Consider the following 17,590-nt stretch of genomic DNA (forward strand, 5'->3'; position numbering starts at 1 on the left):
CCCCCCCCCCCCCGCCACAGAGCTGACCCTCACTGCATGTTTCACTGTGTTTGCAGGTACGGAGGAGGTGAGAGGGGGTGTTTTCCAAAATAAAATGTGTCCTCCTCCTTAATGCAAGCGGTGAACATGTGTTCCCTGGCGTTCTTACTGCTGTTGTCTGAATGTCAGAGTCAGAGTCAGAGTCAGAGTCAGAGTCAGAGACGATGGCTCTCAGTAGCTTCGCCCTTGGCTCTGGATGAACTGGTCCTGGAGTCCATATTGGTTGTCATGGACACTGTTGCCGTGGCAGCCAGATGCTGATCCATACTCTTTTTTGTTGTCACCTGAGATCTTGACTCCAGTAGGATTGCCTTTAGTGGTGTTGCAGGTGAATGACAACTGTCAGGATGTTGAGGGGCCATTCCAGTAAGTTCTTTGCAGAAGGAAGAGGATGTTGGATTCCCATACTGACAGATACCTAAGTAATGGTCATGGAAAGAGAGTTTTATAGTAATTGCAAAAACTATACTTTGTAGAATTCATGGGAAATAATGAAATTATACAGGTATTTATGTGCACAAACTGCTACATTATTTAATTTTTGTTCAACATGAGCATCATGGTTACAAGTACAAATATTACATTACATTAATGTCATTTAGCAGATGCTCTTATCCTGAGCAACTTACATAGGTTACAGTGTTTACATGTTATCCATTCACACGGCTGGGTATTTAGTCAGGCAATTCTGGGCTGAGAACCTTGCCCAAGGGTACAGCAGCAGTGGCCCAGCAGGGAATTGAACCAGCAATCTTTTGGTTACAAGCCCTCCTACTTACCACTATACTACACTGCCATCCCAAACATGCAGCTAATATCATCTAATGTTGACTGCAGCCCTTTCCCTCACAGTAAGCCAAAAGAAGATACTGTAGAAAGTGATGAAAACCCAACGTGTTTTAAGTTGTCCAAGTGTGATGTGTGAAGTGAGCTTCAAAGAGGGTAAATTCTTCATGTTGACTGTATACGCATCTGGTGTCCAGATCAACTGTGTGACGTCCTCACTACATTCTTTTTGTGGGTTTTTTTAATTTCTTTGGTTTTGTTGTCGGGGGGGGCGGGGGACGGTCACATACTGACACTTAGCCCCTATCCACCTGTCCCCAGGTGTATCTGGAAGGTTACCATGGCGACACCTCAGAGACGTTCTTGGTGGGCGAGGTGGACGAGCGCGGCCGGTCGCTGGTGGAGGCGGCGAGGCGGTGCCGGGACGAGGCGATCGCCGCCTGCAGGCCTGGTGTCCCTCTCTGCGTCATCGGGAACACGATCAAGTAGGCCCCAGGGGTGGGGGGAGCGGGGGGGACAGAGAGCGGGGTGGGGGTGGGGTTGGGGGGGGGGTCGGCACGAAGCTGATAACATGGTCGGTGACAGAGGCTCATCATTTCAGCTTGATGTGAGTATTTTAGCTGCCTGGCTGTAATGCCGCTCGCCTTTTCCCTGGAAAGATTTCTCCCAGATTACAGGCCCCGAGGGGTCAGACGCTGTACATGTGGGAATGGTTTAAGGTTTGTCAGAACAAATTGCAGTTTTCTGGGCAGATGGGGGGGTTGGCCCAGGGGGGTTGGGGTGGGGGGGGGTGCATTGTGGGAGATCGCCATCGTTCCCAAACACGGACAGCAGCCAGGTGTAAATAGATCAGAATAAATAATGAATGAAACTCTAATCAATCCCTGATACGGCGGCGTGGTTATTCCCTGGGAGTCTAAGAGGCAGGGCATGAAAACAGGTGGTAGTTTATCTTTTATGGAGCCTGTGAAAGAGGCGTTGGAAACCGCACAATGAAGACACCTAATTCCCCTCTGGTCCTGACAGCATTCTTGTCCCAGGGTCACGTTCAAGGATCATCGCATCCGTGCGAGTGGTTTTGATTAAAAGTGTTTTCTCTTTTTTTTTCCTCCTCCTCCTCCGCTCCTTTTTCCTTTTTCAAGGAACTGAGACGTGTCAATCAATTTCTGAACTCGGCGCGGGCTCTGGCGTGAGCGGATCTATCGTTTGAGAGCACGAAAAGTGGAATCTGAATGCAAAGGGTCGATACGTCTCCACCGCCGCGCATGTCGAGCCAGCTGAAATCGAGGGGAGGTTTTTTTTTTTTTCCCTCCGAGATTGAAATTATAGGCTAGCTCCTCCTTTCAAAGGAGAAACGCGGCGCTCCTTTCTGTGGGCAGGAAGAACTGAATCTGACACCTACTGGGAAACAAAAAAAGTAATGCATATCTCACTGTCTCTCTCTGTCCCCCCTCAGCATAATGGAATTGAAATTTTAATGCAGTTGTAGTTTTTTTTTTTTTCTTTTTGCAAATGGAAAGAGTTGATAGACAGCAACGGTCTCATATTTGTGAACACCCAGGGGTTTAATGTACTCTAGACTGCTGGTATTCTTGTGTTCCATCTAACAAAATCCGCTCTGCTGTATAAAGGAGAAGGGGAAGGCGCTGAATGATTCCCCCAAGCTTTCTATCAGGGCCCTGGCATTCATGGCGGAGACTGAAGGGCACATCAGTCCCTCTGAATGGCTCGGCGAGGTAATTATCCTTTTCCTGTCACGGAACAACAAATGATGGCTAACTACTGGGGAGTACGTGCGGGAGTGTGGCTCGTCAGCGCAGGGGAGAAAGTGGTCTTAGTTCTCAGACAGCTGCTTAGCTGCCCTTATCACTTTCTGTTGTTCCTTTTCGGTCATTTATCCAGGCCTTGAAATGCTTGTGTGTATATATATATATATATATATATATATATATATATATATATTTATGTGTATGTATTTATGTATATGTACATATGGGCACGTGCACAAGTCTTAATGTGTACATGCCCTGTATTAACATATTTATTCATAGCATTACACAGTTTCCAAAATCCCATCTTTTTTTTTGTTACTGCTTTGCACTCTGCATTGTTTGGGTAATTCCCCTCTCTAGGTCTCTGTGTTTTTTTTTCTGCTTCTCCTCCTTTCAGAAAAAGCCATGAATGGAAGGAAAATTATCACAATTACTCATATAATTGAGCCGTCTTTGTAGCAAGTGCGGCTCCAGTAGCCTTTTTTTCCATCAGGGAAAATGGTTTCATTATAGGGGTTTTTTCATATTCCCTGACACGGCTCTCTGCCGAAGGGCTGGGCGCGTGGATGAGATGCAGTGGGAACAGGCCCGATCATTAAGGTCACAGTGGGAATAATTATCCCCGCTATGGAAAGAGCATCAAGACCCTTTTCTCTTCTCCTGGCACAAATGCACTGTCCACAGCTTTTAGTCACAAAGAACTTTGTAATAAATGGAGCTTCCACCTCCTACTTATACAAAAAAAGAGAGAAAGAGGGAGAGAGAAAGAGACTTATATCAACATGACAATTTTCCATCATTAAGACTAATGACAGCCTCAGACCGCCGGGATCAAGGGGAAGAGAAAAAGGAGAGCGCATTCAGGTGTTGGCTGAGGGCTGACCTCCTTCCTGTCTTTGTTGGCCACTTAACTCTTAACAAAAACTAAAAAGGGGCGTCGTGGCGAAGGCCCGGGGGCAGCTGAGCCCCCCTGGGCGGCCCCCGGCTACACTGCGAAGTATTTAATTGGGAAATTTGCATGTTTCCCATTCATGGGAGAGGCGATTAACCCGGGACGTGGCTGCTGCTGCCGTTTAATCAGGGTATTGTTTTAAAGAAGAGACGGAGAAAACAAAACAAATAGTTGGCACAGTTTCGTTGCGTTGCGCACAGGGGCTTCCTCCGGCCCCGTCGATGGGTAGCTGGCTTTCCCCCCGACCAGCTGTTTAAAATCACCACGAAGCCACAGTTTACTGTTTTTCAGTTCAAGTCCCTTCTGTTTTATTTGGGGGGGGGGGGGGGTGATTTCTGTGGATCCGTTGCTGCTGAGTTTGCAGAATTACTGGCCCGGGCAGTAAAAGTGCAGAAAACGGCCACAGCTTGGGCGGGGGGCAAAAAAAAAAAGAAGAAAAATCAGGATTGTCGTTTTTTTGTCAACTGGTTTCTTCATCCACGGTCGATGCATTAAGCGACGGCCGCTTATTGCGAGGCCGTTTTTTTTTCCCCAGCGACACCTAATTCCCAGGTAATTGGACATTTTGGAGGCCAATTTTAGGCAGGTGGTAGGCTTTCAGCCTCGCTCAGACCCCTGCTGCCGTTGTAATAGGGAAGCCCCTCCGGTGGTTAGGGGGTGTTTATTTTCAGACTCCCACCGGCCTGTGATTTGCCACCAGGCCGGCCCTAGTTGGGGCCTGAGCCGAGGTGAACCCGGGCCTCTCCGCTCTGATGGAGGAGTTCAAACGCTCGGGTGGGTGATTCATACAGATCGGAAAGGGCCAGGGAAAAGGTGCTCTTTCTGCTACCTTTGATAAGAGAGTGGATCAAATGGAAACCCAGCGTTCGAGGCCGTGCACGCGGTCCACCTGACTTCTGTTCGTAATATATTTGAAGTGTAACCGGTATTTAAAAAATACGTTCCGGTGTTAACTCCCGGTGACAGTGAATATGAGCACCCTTCAGCACACGCAGCAGCAGCAGCGGTTTTTAATGAGACAGTGAATGACAACTGCAGCGTGGGAGCTAAAAATGCGCACATCACAGAGGGGGGGGGGTTTGGGGTTGACTCATACTGGCCTATGGTGGTGCAGGGGCTCATGGGAAATCCCATGATGCTCTTCTGACAGCCGTTCCCCTCCTAATCCACCGGGAAGGTCAGCGCGAAACGCGGGGAGTTGAGGGGTCAGTAGATGGGCAGTGGGCAGGTGTGCACAGTGGATCTACCAGCAGGGTCTGGAGACAATTAACTTCGCCTGAATCTCTCCAAGATTGCTCTCTGTTTTAACCCTGTGCGAACTAGCATTGCAGATGTGCAAAAACTGCAGGAAGATGACGGAAAAGCCATAGTGTCTGCTTAGGGAAAACCACAAATGCTTTATTTTAAAATATAGGACAACCAGTCTGACTGTTTTTTTTTTTAACCTGGGATGGGTGCAGCATAATGTGTTAGAATGATACTTTGAACATCCTTGCATAAGTAAACAGGTATATATGTATTATATTTACATAGCCAAGGAAATGTTAACAGCAGACACTTGAACTTAAACAACTGCTGCTACCTATAAGCATTGTTTGAAATAATCTTTTGTAGTGGGGGGGGGGGGAAACGGATTCGTTTTAGCAGATGAATATATTGAAGTGGATATGTTTTTGTGTCCTCGTCTCTTTTGTTTGAGTCATAGTAACATAAGCGGAATAGTGTGTTTTTCCAAAAAGACACTGTAATCTGCGAAAGTCACTTCAGGGCCAAAAAAAGTACAAACTGATAAATGACTTGTCTTCTTCGGGGCTCATGATATTTGACAGGGTCTCTCATCACTGTCCAAATATAACAGTAGGCAGGAGGGATATGCTGTTGAACTTGGCAATCATGCAGAAATGGTAACACTCTCAAAAACAAAACATTGCAAAACCTTTTTTTATTTATTTTTTTTTATATCACATGACTAATTTGCTGAATCTTTCTTAATATTCAGTTTCCCATAACAGTTGTTCTCTTTCTTCCTAGCCAGATAGCAGACTCCTGTGGGTTCCAGGTGTGTCCATACTTCATCGGTCATGGCATTGGATCTTACTTCCATGGTCACCCAGAGATTTGGCATCATGGTAAAACACAGGAGAGATTTCCTCAGTGACCCCTATCCAATCTGGCCACAGTGTGCTTTATCTTTAAATTCCAGGGACAAATTTAGTAAATTGATACTTTTTAAAAATTTCTTTAGATATTTTGGTCAACTTCTGGACCCACCAAATTCCTGGTACTGTGCGAGATTTGTTTATAAAATGCACTTGCTTAAATTCGGTACTCAAAATTAAAGACAAAGGCCATTGACATTAGAATGAATAGAGGCCAGTTGAATTGCGTGTGAAGTGTATTTGAAATATTTCATTTGAAATGCATAAATCGGGATTTAAACTGTAAAATTTTGGTTAGTAATAGTTAAAAGCTAGTAATTATTTTATTAACTACAGTTATAGAAGTCAAAGCTTTTTTGAATCTGCAAAGTTACCTTTACCAAAGTGAGAGAGGATCATGCAGCTTATCACTAAGAAATCTAGGAAGAGACCGCTAAAGCATGTAAAGTGAACACTGTCAATATAGAGCTTGCCTGGGTTGAAGGCCAGCACTTCTTGCTTGATTGGGGTTGAGTCACGGCATCCAACAGGAAGTCAGTCAGACAGATGGCTCACTGGGCGTGTGATCTCAGAGCAGAACTCCAGACTGACCCGGGGCGGGATCGGTGGGCCTGGCCGTACCCAAGAGAGCTGAGTGCAGCCCCGCCAATGGGAACCTCTGTCTTATTCCTCTTATTCCTGCACTTACCCTGAGAGAGGAGCCTAAACTCGTATGAGATTCAGCATCCAAGAGATACAAAATCTCCCATTCGGTTAACTTCCAAATTAAAATTCTCCAAAAAGCCTCCGAAGACAGAGGGATCAATTGTTTGGTTATTTTCACAGGGCATCCAACGAATTTTAATGTGACATGTTAATAGGAGTCAAAACTGCTTTTGTAGTGTTTATGAACAAGCACTATATGTGCAGGAAATGTCTTCAGCCTTTTGCTGGGCTTTTTTTTCCTTCATAAATTCAAGATTGGTATTACCACATGGAAAATTAAATGTGTTGTATTCATAGTATAGTTAGTCAATATTCAAATGTTTAAATTTCTCATTTACGTTTTCTCCAACAGCCAACGACAATGACATGCTTATGGAGGAGGGAATGGCTTTCACAATAGGTCAGTACCACGTTCTCAGATTCAAATCTTACCGCTAGATGGGTTTGCTCTAAACACAGGCCAAAATACATCATTTTTTCTGAAATTATCTTATATATAAATATATAATGCAGAGCTTGCCACAAGATTGATGACAGAGACCAATTGATCGTATATTTCACATGCATTGAGCCATGAGAGGGTTCTGTTCTCTGTTACCATAGTGAACACTGGTCAGGGAACCTGTTGCACATCAATCTGATCATCAAATTTTTCTTAGCATCACTGTCTTTGCAATTCAGTCGGCCACAGTGTTCATCACGGAAAAAAAAAACTGATTATGATTGCAAAATTACAAGTTGTAATAGCTGAGGTGAACCTTGAAGTCGTAATGAAATGAAAACAGAACTACAGCAGCTGTGAAATTACGTCTAACCCGTGATCGTCCAGTTTGCTGGTGCGTTCCAGTTAGAGCAGGAATTACGACCCTAACTCCTGGATTTTGGGGAGGATTTAAGACTAAGCTTAAGTTCGAGGAGGTATGGTCCACGTTAAGTAAAAAGTCCACATGCATTTGAGTAGCCTATCATGTCCAGTCTGAAGCTGTGAAGTGTAGGTAACCCTCTGAAGGCAAAACCAGAATTATGCCCCCTGCGGGCAAAGCAGATGCACAAGGGACACAGGCAACCTCGATTCAGAGCAGTGAGAACTCAGGGACAGCGGCCTACAGGGAGACCACAATGCCACAGCGTGTCCATCGCTCTCAGCCTGACAGCTGAATCTGCCTTTTATCATACACAGTTTCTGTGCACTAAAATACATTTTGTATTGATAATACAGTAAGGACTCTTTTTTTGAGTTAGTAAAACTGAGCGGTGTTTGTCACTGTATCCACAGCGGCATCTGAACATTATTTTCCTGTCACCAGCTGAAAGTTAAGCTTCAGTTTGAATTTCATGCTCACAATGGAAAATGCACATTTCCTTTTATTGGAACTGAGGAAGGGCCGTAATGACTTTTTATTGTGTACTCGGAAGTAAACAGGCTTAGGGTCCGCTCCTTGCTGGTTACATGATTAATCCAGAACTACAGCAACTTGTATATCACAGTGCTGTAAAAATCTTAAAAATGTAGATAATACTGTTTTTTTTCCTATGATGCTAGACGTTCAGCTCTAGCGCACTGGCCCAGCAAGCCTTCCTGTTTTGTGTGGTCACAGCCATCTATACATGCTGCAGCAAAGTATACCTACTGGAAATAATGTTTGATTGCATGTCTGAGTAGGTGCTGGTGCTGAGACCAGTGAATGTGCAGTAATTCACAAATGCGTATTGTTGATGCTACAGCTGAGTTAATGAATTTTTAAAGGGCTTCACAGAAGTGCGATTTATTCAGAACAGCTATGTGTATGGGGGGAAGTCAATCTGTGGCAACTCTTGTGTTTTATTATACTCTTGTACATTTTTAGTTTTCTGCCCTCTCTGTGGTGTGTTTTAATCCTGTAAACATTACGTACCCACGTGACTGCAGTGTGCGCGTGTGCGTTCGTGTGTGTCTGTGTGTGTGTGCGTGTGTGTGTGCGCGTGCGTGTGTGTGTGTGACTCTCCTCACTGAGTTTGTTTTGAATGCAGAGCCCATCCTAATGGAGGGATCGTCTGAATTTAAAATCCTAAAGGACAAATGGACTGCAGTTTCTGTCGATGACAAAAGGTAAGCGGTTTCATGTCTGTGTCAGCACTTATAAAAAAAAAAAAGGTATCAGTCCTTTTTCCCCCCCAAACAAATCGAGAATGCTTTGGAGCAGAGCGATCTCTGTGTAAAGCGAGGAAAATCTCCTGGCATGTGTCAGACCTGTATCCATCACTTCGGCTCTGAGTCTTCTCACAAACATATTAGTGATCCACAGAGTCCATGTTGAAAAAACACTCCTCCGTACTGAGAAAAGCCAGCTCCCTGACGCCCTCGCATTGAGCATCTTCTGCTGTTCAGCAGGAACCAGTATGCCCAATGTCCTGGAGCCTGTTCAGCCAGGGGGGGCATACAATTTAGAGTGCTGCGCTACAAAGCACTTAACTGCTCCAGTGAGAGATTTCAGTACACTGTAATTTAATTGTACAATGGAGGAGCGTGGCGCGCCCGAGTCGGCTGTATTTAGAGACGCTCCCCCCATCCCCCCCCCCCCCCTCCCTTTTTTTTGTTTTGTTTTAGAGATCTCGTTAAAGGCATGAGCCGCTCCGCGCGGAGGGGCAGGCCGGCTGGCTGGAGCGGGCCCAGGTGGCGGTGATCTCAGCGGCGGTCGCGTGCGCCGCGGTCCGCGCCTGCCGGTGTTACGGAACCCGGGCCCGCTCCGCCCGTCACCCACGCGCCCCTGCACCCCCGCAGCTGGACCACACGGTCGGAAAAACACGCCACGACTCACACGTGCTGCGTCCTTTAATCCCATCATCCCGTGAAAATAAGCCGAGGTGCTGATTGAATAGGGCCCACGAAATTTCCCAGTTGTTTTACCGAGATCTTTGGCGGTGCCGGCTGTTTTGCTGAATAGAAACGCTAGTTTCCTTTGATAGATTGCCCTGGATGAATGTGTCAGAGCTTTATCATTTGAACAGTGTAGCAGTAGCACATTTCACGATTTATTGGTGTTTGTACCTCAGACAGAGATTGAACTGAGTGCTGGCTAGCCTCTGCCACCAGCAGTAATTATTAAACGGTGACATTTGCTGACATTCGCTCAAGACTTTCCAAAATACAGCGTAGCATACAGCCTCCAGTGAGGTTAGGCACGAGGAGCCAGATTAAATCTTGAAACATACTTTAATTTCCCCCAGAGCTCCTGCAATAATTCATCTTTATTGGTGGGTTCAGTTTGAGGTCTGGTGATTATAAAGTGTTTTGCATTAGCGGTCTGACTTGGGCCTGGCCTCACACACTACTGTGACACATCACCTGCAATGCCCCCCCGCCCCCCCCCCCCCATCTCCCATCCGACCGGGTAACCGAGGAAAGCTGTAGCAGGTGTTAAAACAGGCCCTGCCGTTAAATCCTCCAGCTTGTGATCACTCCCCCCCCCCCCCTCCCACACACCCCCCCACTACTCCCAGCCAAACATCCCTCTGTAACTGATGCTTGTTCGCGTTCCCCTCTTTCCAGATCGGCCCAGTTCGAACACACGGTTGTGATCACATCAGATGGTGTGGAGATCCTGACCAAGTTGCCAGAGGAGGACGGGCCGTCACGGGGGAAGTTTGCCTGAGAGGCTCAGAGCTGGGAAGCAGCGGCAGTGGAATTTTACAGTCTTTTGTACATCAGCTGTGTAAAGGAATATTATTATTTAAATAAAGTCCATGCTTTGAAGTACGGATCCCAGCCCTCTGGGTTTTTCTTTCTGTTGTTTTTTTTGATAGTTGAAATTGAGTATTAATACTGGCATTTTTACATTTTTCTAAGGACCCATAATATTGCCTGTATTGCGCCATTGTTGCTCAGGAATTGTCTGAATGTGAAAATGTAAAATGCTCTGGGTTTCATTGGTGGCATGAAACGCAGGCCATCGGGTGGTTTCCCCTCAGTCAGACATGTTCAGGGTTTTCTGTAAAGATTTAGTGAACCTCGAGCTGCTTGAAACGTTCCTACATTTTCTCCAGGTTTCTGCTTTTGTTAACAGAATGAGGTCCAGCAAGAGTCTGAGCTTTCCTGTGAAATGTCAAAAACACTGATGTGTATAAATAATATATTTATTTACAATTAACGAGGCCTTTTTTCCACAGGATATGTTCCAGGAGATAACTGATTGGATTTCAATAAATGTGGGTGTATACAATCTATGGAGGTGTTTTTTGAAAGGGGTACATTTTTAAAACGAATAACCAACAGAAACAGAGTATAGAATGCCAGCAGAGAGCTCAAAAAGGGTCATGAAATCTGTTTATTAGTACATGTATGTCCACCTTAGAATCTCAGTTTGTACTTAACATAATAAGGTAGCAAATAATGGTAGGACAAGTAAGGCATCGCCCCCGTCGTTTGCCCATGATAATCATTTCTCCGAGCGGTGTAATAACAATAATTGCAACTTTTATTACTACTATTATTATTTTCGCCGTTGATAAGGGATCCATTGACCAACCAGCCTTCATTCATCTTAAATTCCAGATACAAATCGCTCGAAATTAGACCATTCAAAAAGCAAGGTCGAGAGTAACGTTTATTTATTAGCTAGTATTTTTTATAGAACTCTGCAAACACCGAGATCCGCTGTCTCGTGCACAATCCCAGAATGGATGTCACACGCCAGGCTGTCATAACTAGCATTTTTCCCAAACATGAAAAGTTGCTTGTTCTGCGCCTTTGAGTTCAATTATGTAATTAGGTTGATAATCACAGTGACGGAATTTAACTGCCTTTAATTTGTTATTCATGTGGAGAGTTTGAGCCGCCAGCAGAACAGACGGGCTGCGAGCGCGTTTCATCTGCAGACGGTGCGAGGGAAAAGGCGCAAGAAAATATGAAGCTCAGCACGCGTGTGCCATCGCCCGCACCGGCGCAACGGAGTGACGAGGAGCAATGGTACGGTCTTTATTTCCCCATTTAAAATTATCTCATTAATTTCCTCCTTTTAAAAATAGCTCATTTAAAATGTGCGCGGGGTCCAGTTTTCCCTAACTGTTCGGGGGAAAAAAACTTATTGCTAAACAATATAGGGTATGTGGATAAAGTTGTGAAGGACTTAAAATATGTGCAACTATAATTTTACATATTATGACTCTTTGAGTTTGTTACCTGATCCAAGGCACACGACATGGATTCATTTGTTAATGATTTGGAACGCTGTAACAGCATTTTTTGTTGTCGAAAAATAAAAAATAGAATTACAGGTGATTGGTTAAATTTAAATTACAGGTGATTAATTTATGTTACGCATTATTGTGTATTCATTTCGATATTGTTCATTCTCTCTATGCGTACACGTTAGGCAAAAGTTGCTGTTTACCACCTTCACAGACAATACAGTATTTTGAAAATTCTCATTAAAAAATCAGAAATCAATGAAGAATGTTTCAGCCATGACGTCTTTTTACGATGGAAATTACATTTAAGATTTTATTGAGAAAATCAAATTATCCGCAATTAGTATAACATTATTTCTCTATGTCTGTTGGCATCATAAGATTATCATGGAATAATTTTATTAGGGCCGAATGATTTACCAACTGCTGTGGTAACGAGACGTCTGTAGTGCAAATTACAGTAAGGTTATGTCATTTAGAGTACATGATTTATGTCTGCCGTATCTGGTCCATATTTAATGGGATATGTTTATTTGCCATTTTCTACATTGTTATTGGCAACTGAGTGTCTTTCGCTGTTTTGCTTTGAGATATCACAATGTTACGCACAGTATCATTTTTGACTCTTAAAACAGGCACATGAATGCGAGTTCGGTTTCAGTTTCTTCAGCACTGACCTTTCGCGGATTTCATAGCATGTTGTGTTTAAAAAATGTACAGACATCTTGATGAAAAAGGAGACGAAGCAATTTCAGATCCAACCACATGACATGATTCTGTCTCAATTGTAATTGTGAGGGGCGTTATTATAAACATAAGACTGCTATTTCTAGACTGGACTTTTGGACACACATCAGATGTCGTAAAAGCATTGTCTAGTGATTGTTGATTTGCTGAGCATGATTTCTGATTTTCCCTTCGCTCACACTGTGCTGTCAAGGTAGAGATTTTATTGTCAGTGCCAACACAGAAATCATTATTTCGTGGAAAATGGCTGGTCAAAATATGTACTAAAGATTCCCTGCTAACAGGTGTCCATACGTTTATTAAAATTCATGACGCTGATGTTGTGTTCATCGTATATTATGTGATGATTTAGACCGTGGGTTACGCCAAAACGAATTAGAAATATGTTATTTTTAGTAATTTAGACAATCATACCAGTTATATGTTATTAGTAACATAGAGAAGCTTAAAGTCATAAGGCAATTATCCTTCCATGTGGCATTCTGAAAATAATGGGAAAGTGGTTATTACAAAAATACAGAGAAGTCCGTTTAAGTGTTGATTTGGAAACGCCATAGGGGAAACGCTCTTGTCTACACTATAGGAGCCATCGCCGTGAGAGAGATAACAGATGACTTCTGAAGCGGTCTGAATATTAATCAGAACCCAGCATTAAACAGGTAGCATATTTCATATCGACCTTTTATCCTGCGGTGTTGGCACGTGCCATCGAATTGTCTTGCACCCTCTGGAAACGGCTAAACCCTACAGTTCAATCCAGGTACATCTTCTTGTGCTGCCCCGATGAACCAGGGCAGCGTGTAACAGGAAGTGTTAAATATATGGCTAATTATGCGAATGAAAATTAAACATCAGTGTTATGCTAATATGACTGTCTTCAGCTGCGGATCAGGGCACTCGAAACTAGCATTTAATCAATTGATTCAGTAAGTTATCCATCTGCACGTGCGAACTCCTCCGAACCAAGACACCCAGTTAACAATTGAAATTGGTCGGATTTTTTTTAATCATCGTTTTTACTACGTTGATTTATTGTCTTGTTGTCATCAAAAACGCTGACGTTCCAAAACTGCACATTTAAAGGCAGTTATTGTTCTCTAATCACACATATTATTATCATTTCATTATTTGTTGGTTTTTGGGGCCGTGTGTAAGTGTCATTATTTTATGATCTAATTTCGTTTGATTCATTTTCTTTAAGTTTATTAGAGGGGATGCAAACTGAATCATATAATGTAAAACCCTTAGGAAAGGGTCGGCTTAGGAAAGAAGGGCGAAAACGAGAATTAATAAATATAGAATTAATAGTCTGCTCATCAGCAAAATTATAAACCTAATAATGAACATTAGATAGAACGATAGGCTTAATAATAATAATAATAATAATAATAATAATAGGTTTAGATAAAAGGCACGATTCTGCGTTATGTCACTTTTGGTCTAATTTTTAAAATCTGACCATTTCTTTGCATGAATTTGGTTGATAAATTAGGCATGACGGCTTATGTATAATACAACCTGTTACAGCACAGTATGCCAAGGCTTCATGTATTTATATGTGACATTATTTAACCAATTCTATTTTGTAAAAAGCGTTATTATTTGTAAATATAGTCTAAATTGTGCCCATATTTTGTCATAATTTAGGCGACTAAAATGTGATTCTTTGACAGTGAGTTTGTTTACAGAACGCAATTGTGTGATGCGTGAAGGAAGCAGGGCAACGAACTGTTACCCAATACAAGCGCGTGGCCCAGTTCGTACCGGTTGGTACGTCATAAATGTTTGTAAATATATTGTCTTCACACAAGACAAAATTTGACTTTAGAATAATCCCCATTCGCTTGCTGCCCTCTGGTACAGTCTGCCCGTTTGTCGCTATTGCCTTCGCAAATCTCAGACCTGGGTCTCAGCGCTGCTGTTGTTCTTGAGTTCCCTAGGTCCTCCGGATCCAACCCCAGAATCGCCAATCGGAGCCTCTTTTGGTACGAGTGGACCAATCAGCGCCCGTCTTTGATGAATATTCATGAATCCCCGATTCAAACCTTTGAGACGAGTTTGTCTAGATCCACAGCATCATGCTTAGACTTTTCACAGAGACAAACTACATTTTCTTATGAATGGAAAGTGAAAAAATCAGATCAGCTTAAATTGGGATCCATCCTTCACTGAGATCATAGAAGAAAACAAAAAGGAAGAGAAGGGATCAGCTAGAAGAGATGACAATGACTACAATGCCAGACAGTCTTAATAGCCCCGTCTCAGGAAAGACCGTTTTCATGGAATTTGGGCCACCAAGTCAACAAATGTCGCCTTCCACGATGCCTCACGGGCATTACTCCATGCACTGTTTACATTCTGCCGGTCAGACCCAGCACGACAGCTCGTACAGTACAGCCTCATCTTTCCCTAGATCTCTGGGTTATCCATATGTCAACTCGGTCGGCAGCCATTCTTCAAGTCCATATATCGCCACAGTACAGTCCTACCAAAGCAGCTCCACATTAACGCAGACACGGTTAGAAGACACAGGTAAGAGCGACATTCTTTATTTGAGCGGATTTCTTGGTTTCTGCGTTAGTGGACTGCAACGAAGCCTCGTTGGTTCAGTTCACAGAGCAAACGCTGGATTGGCAACTCAGCCCAGATGTTCGCGTATTAGTCTTGGTAATTATTTATTGCGTAATGCTATAAACAATGTATGCAATTAAGGGTAATTATACCGAAACTACAGCTTGTAAAACTTGTTCTGCGATGTTCGCTGCTTTACAGCAGCTCGTGTGAAACTATCTCCTGAGTTCTTCACTGTCTTTTTCACCAGTACCAGAGACGGAGAAAAACACCGTCGTGGAAGGAGGAGAGGTCCGGTTTAACGGGAAAGGGAAAAAGATCCGCAAACCAAGGACTATATATTCTAGTTTGCAGCTACAGGCTCTGAACAGACGGTTTCAGCAAACACAGTATCTGGCGCTACCGGAGAGAGCCGAACTCGCAGCCTCGCTGGGACTCACACAAACACAGGCAAGATCATTTTCCCTCTGGTTTTCATGAAAAGTGTGATTTCAGTTATGCAATTTTCTTAAATCATTTTCTTGAATTATAGCGATATAGATTAGTTCCACACCTGACATCCCCATGTAGACTACTTTTGTTTGGTGTTATTATGGATTATTCTGTTGTCATGACATTGGTCTATTTATTTTAAATCGCTGCTCATTTGGACATTTTTTGTTGAAGAAATTAGTTTAAATCAGAGTAGTGGAAACAGGCCTATGTGTCTGAGGTAAACCAATATAAATTGTTTGACACTATCTGGAGGCGGTGTCACAGATGCATACAGGCTATTGAGGGATTTTCCAGCCCATGATTTTTGAGTGTAGGCTGTTTGTTGTGGCAAACGTGGTTTATATAACAAAAATGTTCTTACGTTTATAAATTCTTTGTTTATGCATGCAGTGTAACATATGGGATATTCCAGGATGCACTTTCTTTAAGTTATGAAAAGGAGCTCTAGCTTTTTTCCGAACACAAAAAATTGTACAGCTCGTTTTTAGCCATTGCCAGTTGCACTTCATTTAGGCTATAATAAACTATAATTTATACGATAAATACAGACTGTAATTAATTTTTGTTCGTATTTTCGACTAATATTTCCTTCGTTTTGTGTACTGACATTTCTGTCTTTTTTTAGGTAAAGATTTGGTTTCAAAACAAGCGGTCTAAGTTCAAAAAACTAATGAAGCAAGGCGGAGGCACAATTGACACCAGCGCACTAGCCAATGGACGCGGACTGTCCGCCGGCTCGCCTTCCGTCGCGCCGGTGTGGAACACTTCGTCCGCCGTGAAAACGTCAACAGGCACCCCTGGCTCCTACATCCCCAGCTACACCTCATGGTATCCAACGACACACCAAGAAGCTATGCAGCAGCCGCAGCTCATGTGAACAGAAACTGTTAACCCCACCCCACCTCCCCCCCTTCCCGGTCGTGGATGGTCCAAATCAGGGGATTCGTGGGCCAGCCATGCAAACCCGGCCCTGCAGCCTGGCCTGCTGGAGCCAGGCGCAGATGTAACGCGGGGCGCGTTCCCAAAGCTGACAGCTGACGCATGAGCCTCCAAACGCGGGCAGAACTCTCAGCGAACAGCCTGCCAGCAGAGAGATTGAGCAGCGACTGTCTGCGCGGGAGGGCAGGATGAATGTCTTTTTTGTGTCCACTACAGGAAGAAGCAGAAGGAAATCATAGCGAAAAAAAAAAGTTATTAAAGCTGCTGTTCCCCAATTCTGTGACCTCTTGTGTGCAAAAGAAAAAATATATGAAACTGTAACCAATCAACGAGAGAATATACTTCCTACAACACATAATTGTACGTAGAAATGACATTTGGTTGTTTTGGTTCGACTTTTCTAGACAGTTTGAAGGGCAGATATGTTAATGAGGTTATAGGCAAAAATTGTGGCTCTGGTCAAGAACATACACACACACAGCCCATTGTCGAAGAGGAAAAGGGGCACATGAATACACACGCGCGCATACACACACAAATGTATATCTCTCCGTATTGGTTACAGGCAGTAGATGTTTTCATGTGTTTGATTTAAATTATTTAAATTCCATGTCCTAAAATTTGTATGTTTACATTATTTAATATATGTGTTTTTACGAAATGAAAAGAAGAAACAACGTAAACACGAATAGCTGGACGCACGTGTTCTGTTGATGCTGCGTTGACGAAAGCAACACCCAACCGAAGCTGCAGCAGCAGCCAGTCCCAAACAGATAACTCAGAGCTTGATAAAAACGAGCTTGTTGCTTTGAAAAGCATTTTTTAGAAAGTCTAGTAATGCCAATATCTCGTGTCACTGCAACAACGAGCGTGGAAAGAGCAGGCTGCTGTATATAAACATACGAATCTGAGGCGTATTCAGCTTTTTGTCTTTGTGGCTGTATACTCAACGCATTGTGAAATAGAATTTTACCTTTGAATATGAATGTCTTGATTAATGTGTTTAGCGTTCTACATGGCAAAGTTTAGTTTTATAATGTTTACGTTAATTTATTGCTTTGTACTATGAAACTCTTTGTACATAGCGTGTAAAGTTTGAAGACAGTAAAATTATGATTTAAAATGACAATATAAAAAGTGTCAGACTCATTTACAAGGGTGTCCTACATTGTACGAAAAGTTTATATCACTGTATGATTACTGTCGTTTGGTGTTGATGTTCTTAGGCATATTTCTACGCGAACTAGAATATAACATTT

At 43.2% G+C, this 17,590-nt stretch overlaps 2 protein-coding genes across 5 annotated transcripts in view; both read left to right on the forward strand.

Annotated features, from left to right (window-relative positions):
* Window positions 1-10,127, forward strand: part of metap1d (methionyl aminopeptidase type 1D (mitochondrial)) — a 32,206-nt gene extending 22,079 nt beyond the window's left edge. Inside the window, exons 6-10 of the mRNA XM_036544910.1 lie at window positions 1,147-1,310; window positions 5,581-5,678; window positions 6,766-6,813; window positions 8,424-8,502; window positions 9,943-10,127. Of these exons, the coding sequence (XP_036400803.1) occupies window positions 1,147-1,310; window positions 5,581-5,678; window positions 6,766-6,813; window positions 8,424-8,502; window positions 9,943-10,045 (492 nt within the window). The 3' untranslated portion in view covers window positions 10,046-10,127. The remainder of the gene's footprint in view (window positions 1-1,146; window positions 1,311-5,580; window positions 5,679-6,765; window positions 6,814-8,423; window positions 8,503-9,942) is intronic.
* Window positions 10,128-11,219: 1,092 nt separating this feature from the next.
* On the forward strand, window positions 11,220-17,345 carry dlx1a (distal-less homeobox 1a). 4 transcript variants are annotated; one of them, XM_036544912.1, is made up of 4 exons: window positions 11,220-11,358; window positions 14,259-14,858; window positions 15,148-15,347; window positions 16,018-17,345. In XM_036544912.1, exons 2-4 carry the CDS (start codon window positions 14,546-14,548, stop codon window positions 16,267-16,269), a joined length of 765 nt encoding a protein of 254 aa, XP_036400805.1. In that variant the 5' UTR covers window positions 11,220-11,358; window positions 14,259-14,545; the 3' UTR covers window positions 16,270-17,345. The 4 variants fall into 4 exon arrangements, with proteins under 4 accessions (XP_036400805.1, XP_036400806.1, XP_036400807.1 ...); XM_036544913.1 differs by having other exon boundaries at window positions 14,267-14,858; XM_036544914.1 differs by lacking the exon at window positions 11,220-11,358 and adding an exon at window positions 11,940-13,252.
* Window positions 17,346-17,590: the final 245 nt, after the last annotated feature.

This window comes from Megalops cyprinoides, chromosome 14 (assembly GCF_013368585.1).
Source record: "Megalops cyprinoides isolate fMegCyp1 chromosome 14, fMegCyp1.pri, whole genome shotgun sequence".
NCBI lineage: Eukaryota > Metazoa > Chordata > Actinopteri > Elopiformes > Megalopidae > Megalops > Megalops cyprinoides.

Coding starts and splice junctions, on each gene's coding strand:
- dlx1a (XM_036544912.1), top strand. CDS start 14,546: ATGACAATGACTACAATGCCAGACAGTCTTAATAGCCCCGTCTCAGGA. Junction 14,859..15,147: donor GACACGGTTAGAAGACACAG/GTAAGAGCGACA, acceptor CTTTTTCACCAG/TACCAGAGACGGAGAAAAAC. Junction 15,348..16,017: donor TGGGACTCACACAAACACAG/GCAAGATCATTT, acceptor GTCTTTTTTTAG/GTAAAGATTTGGTTTCAAAA.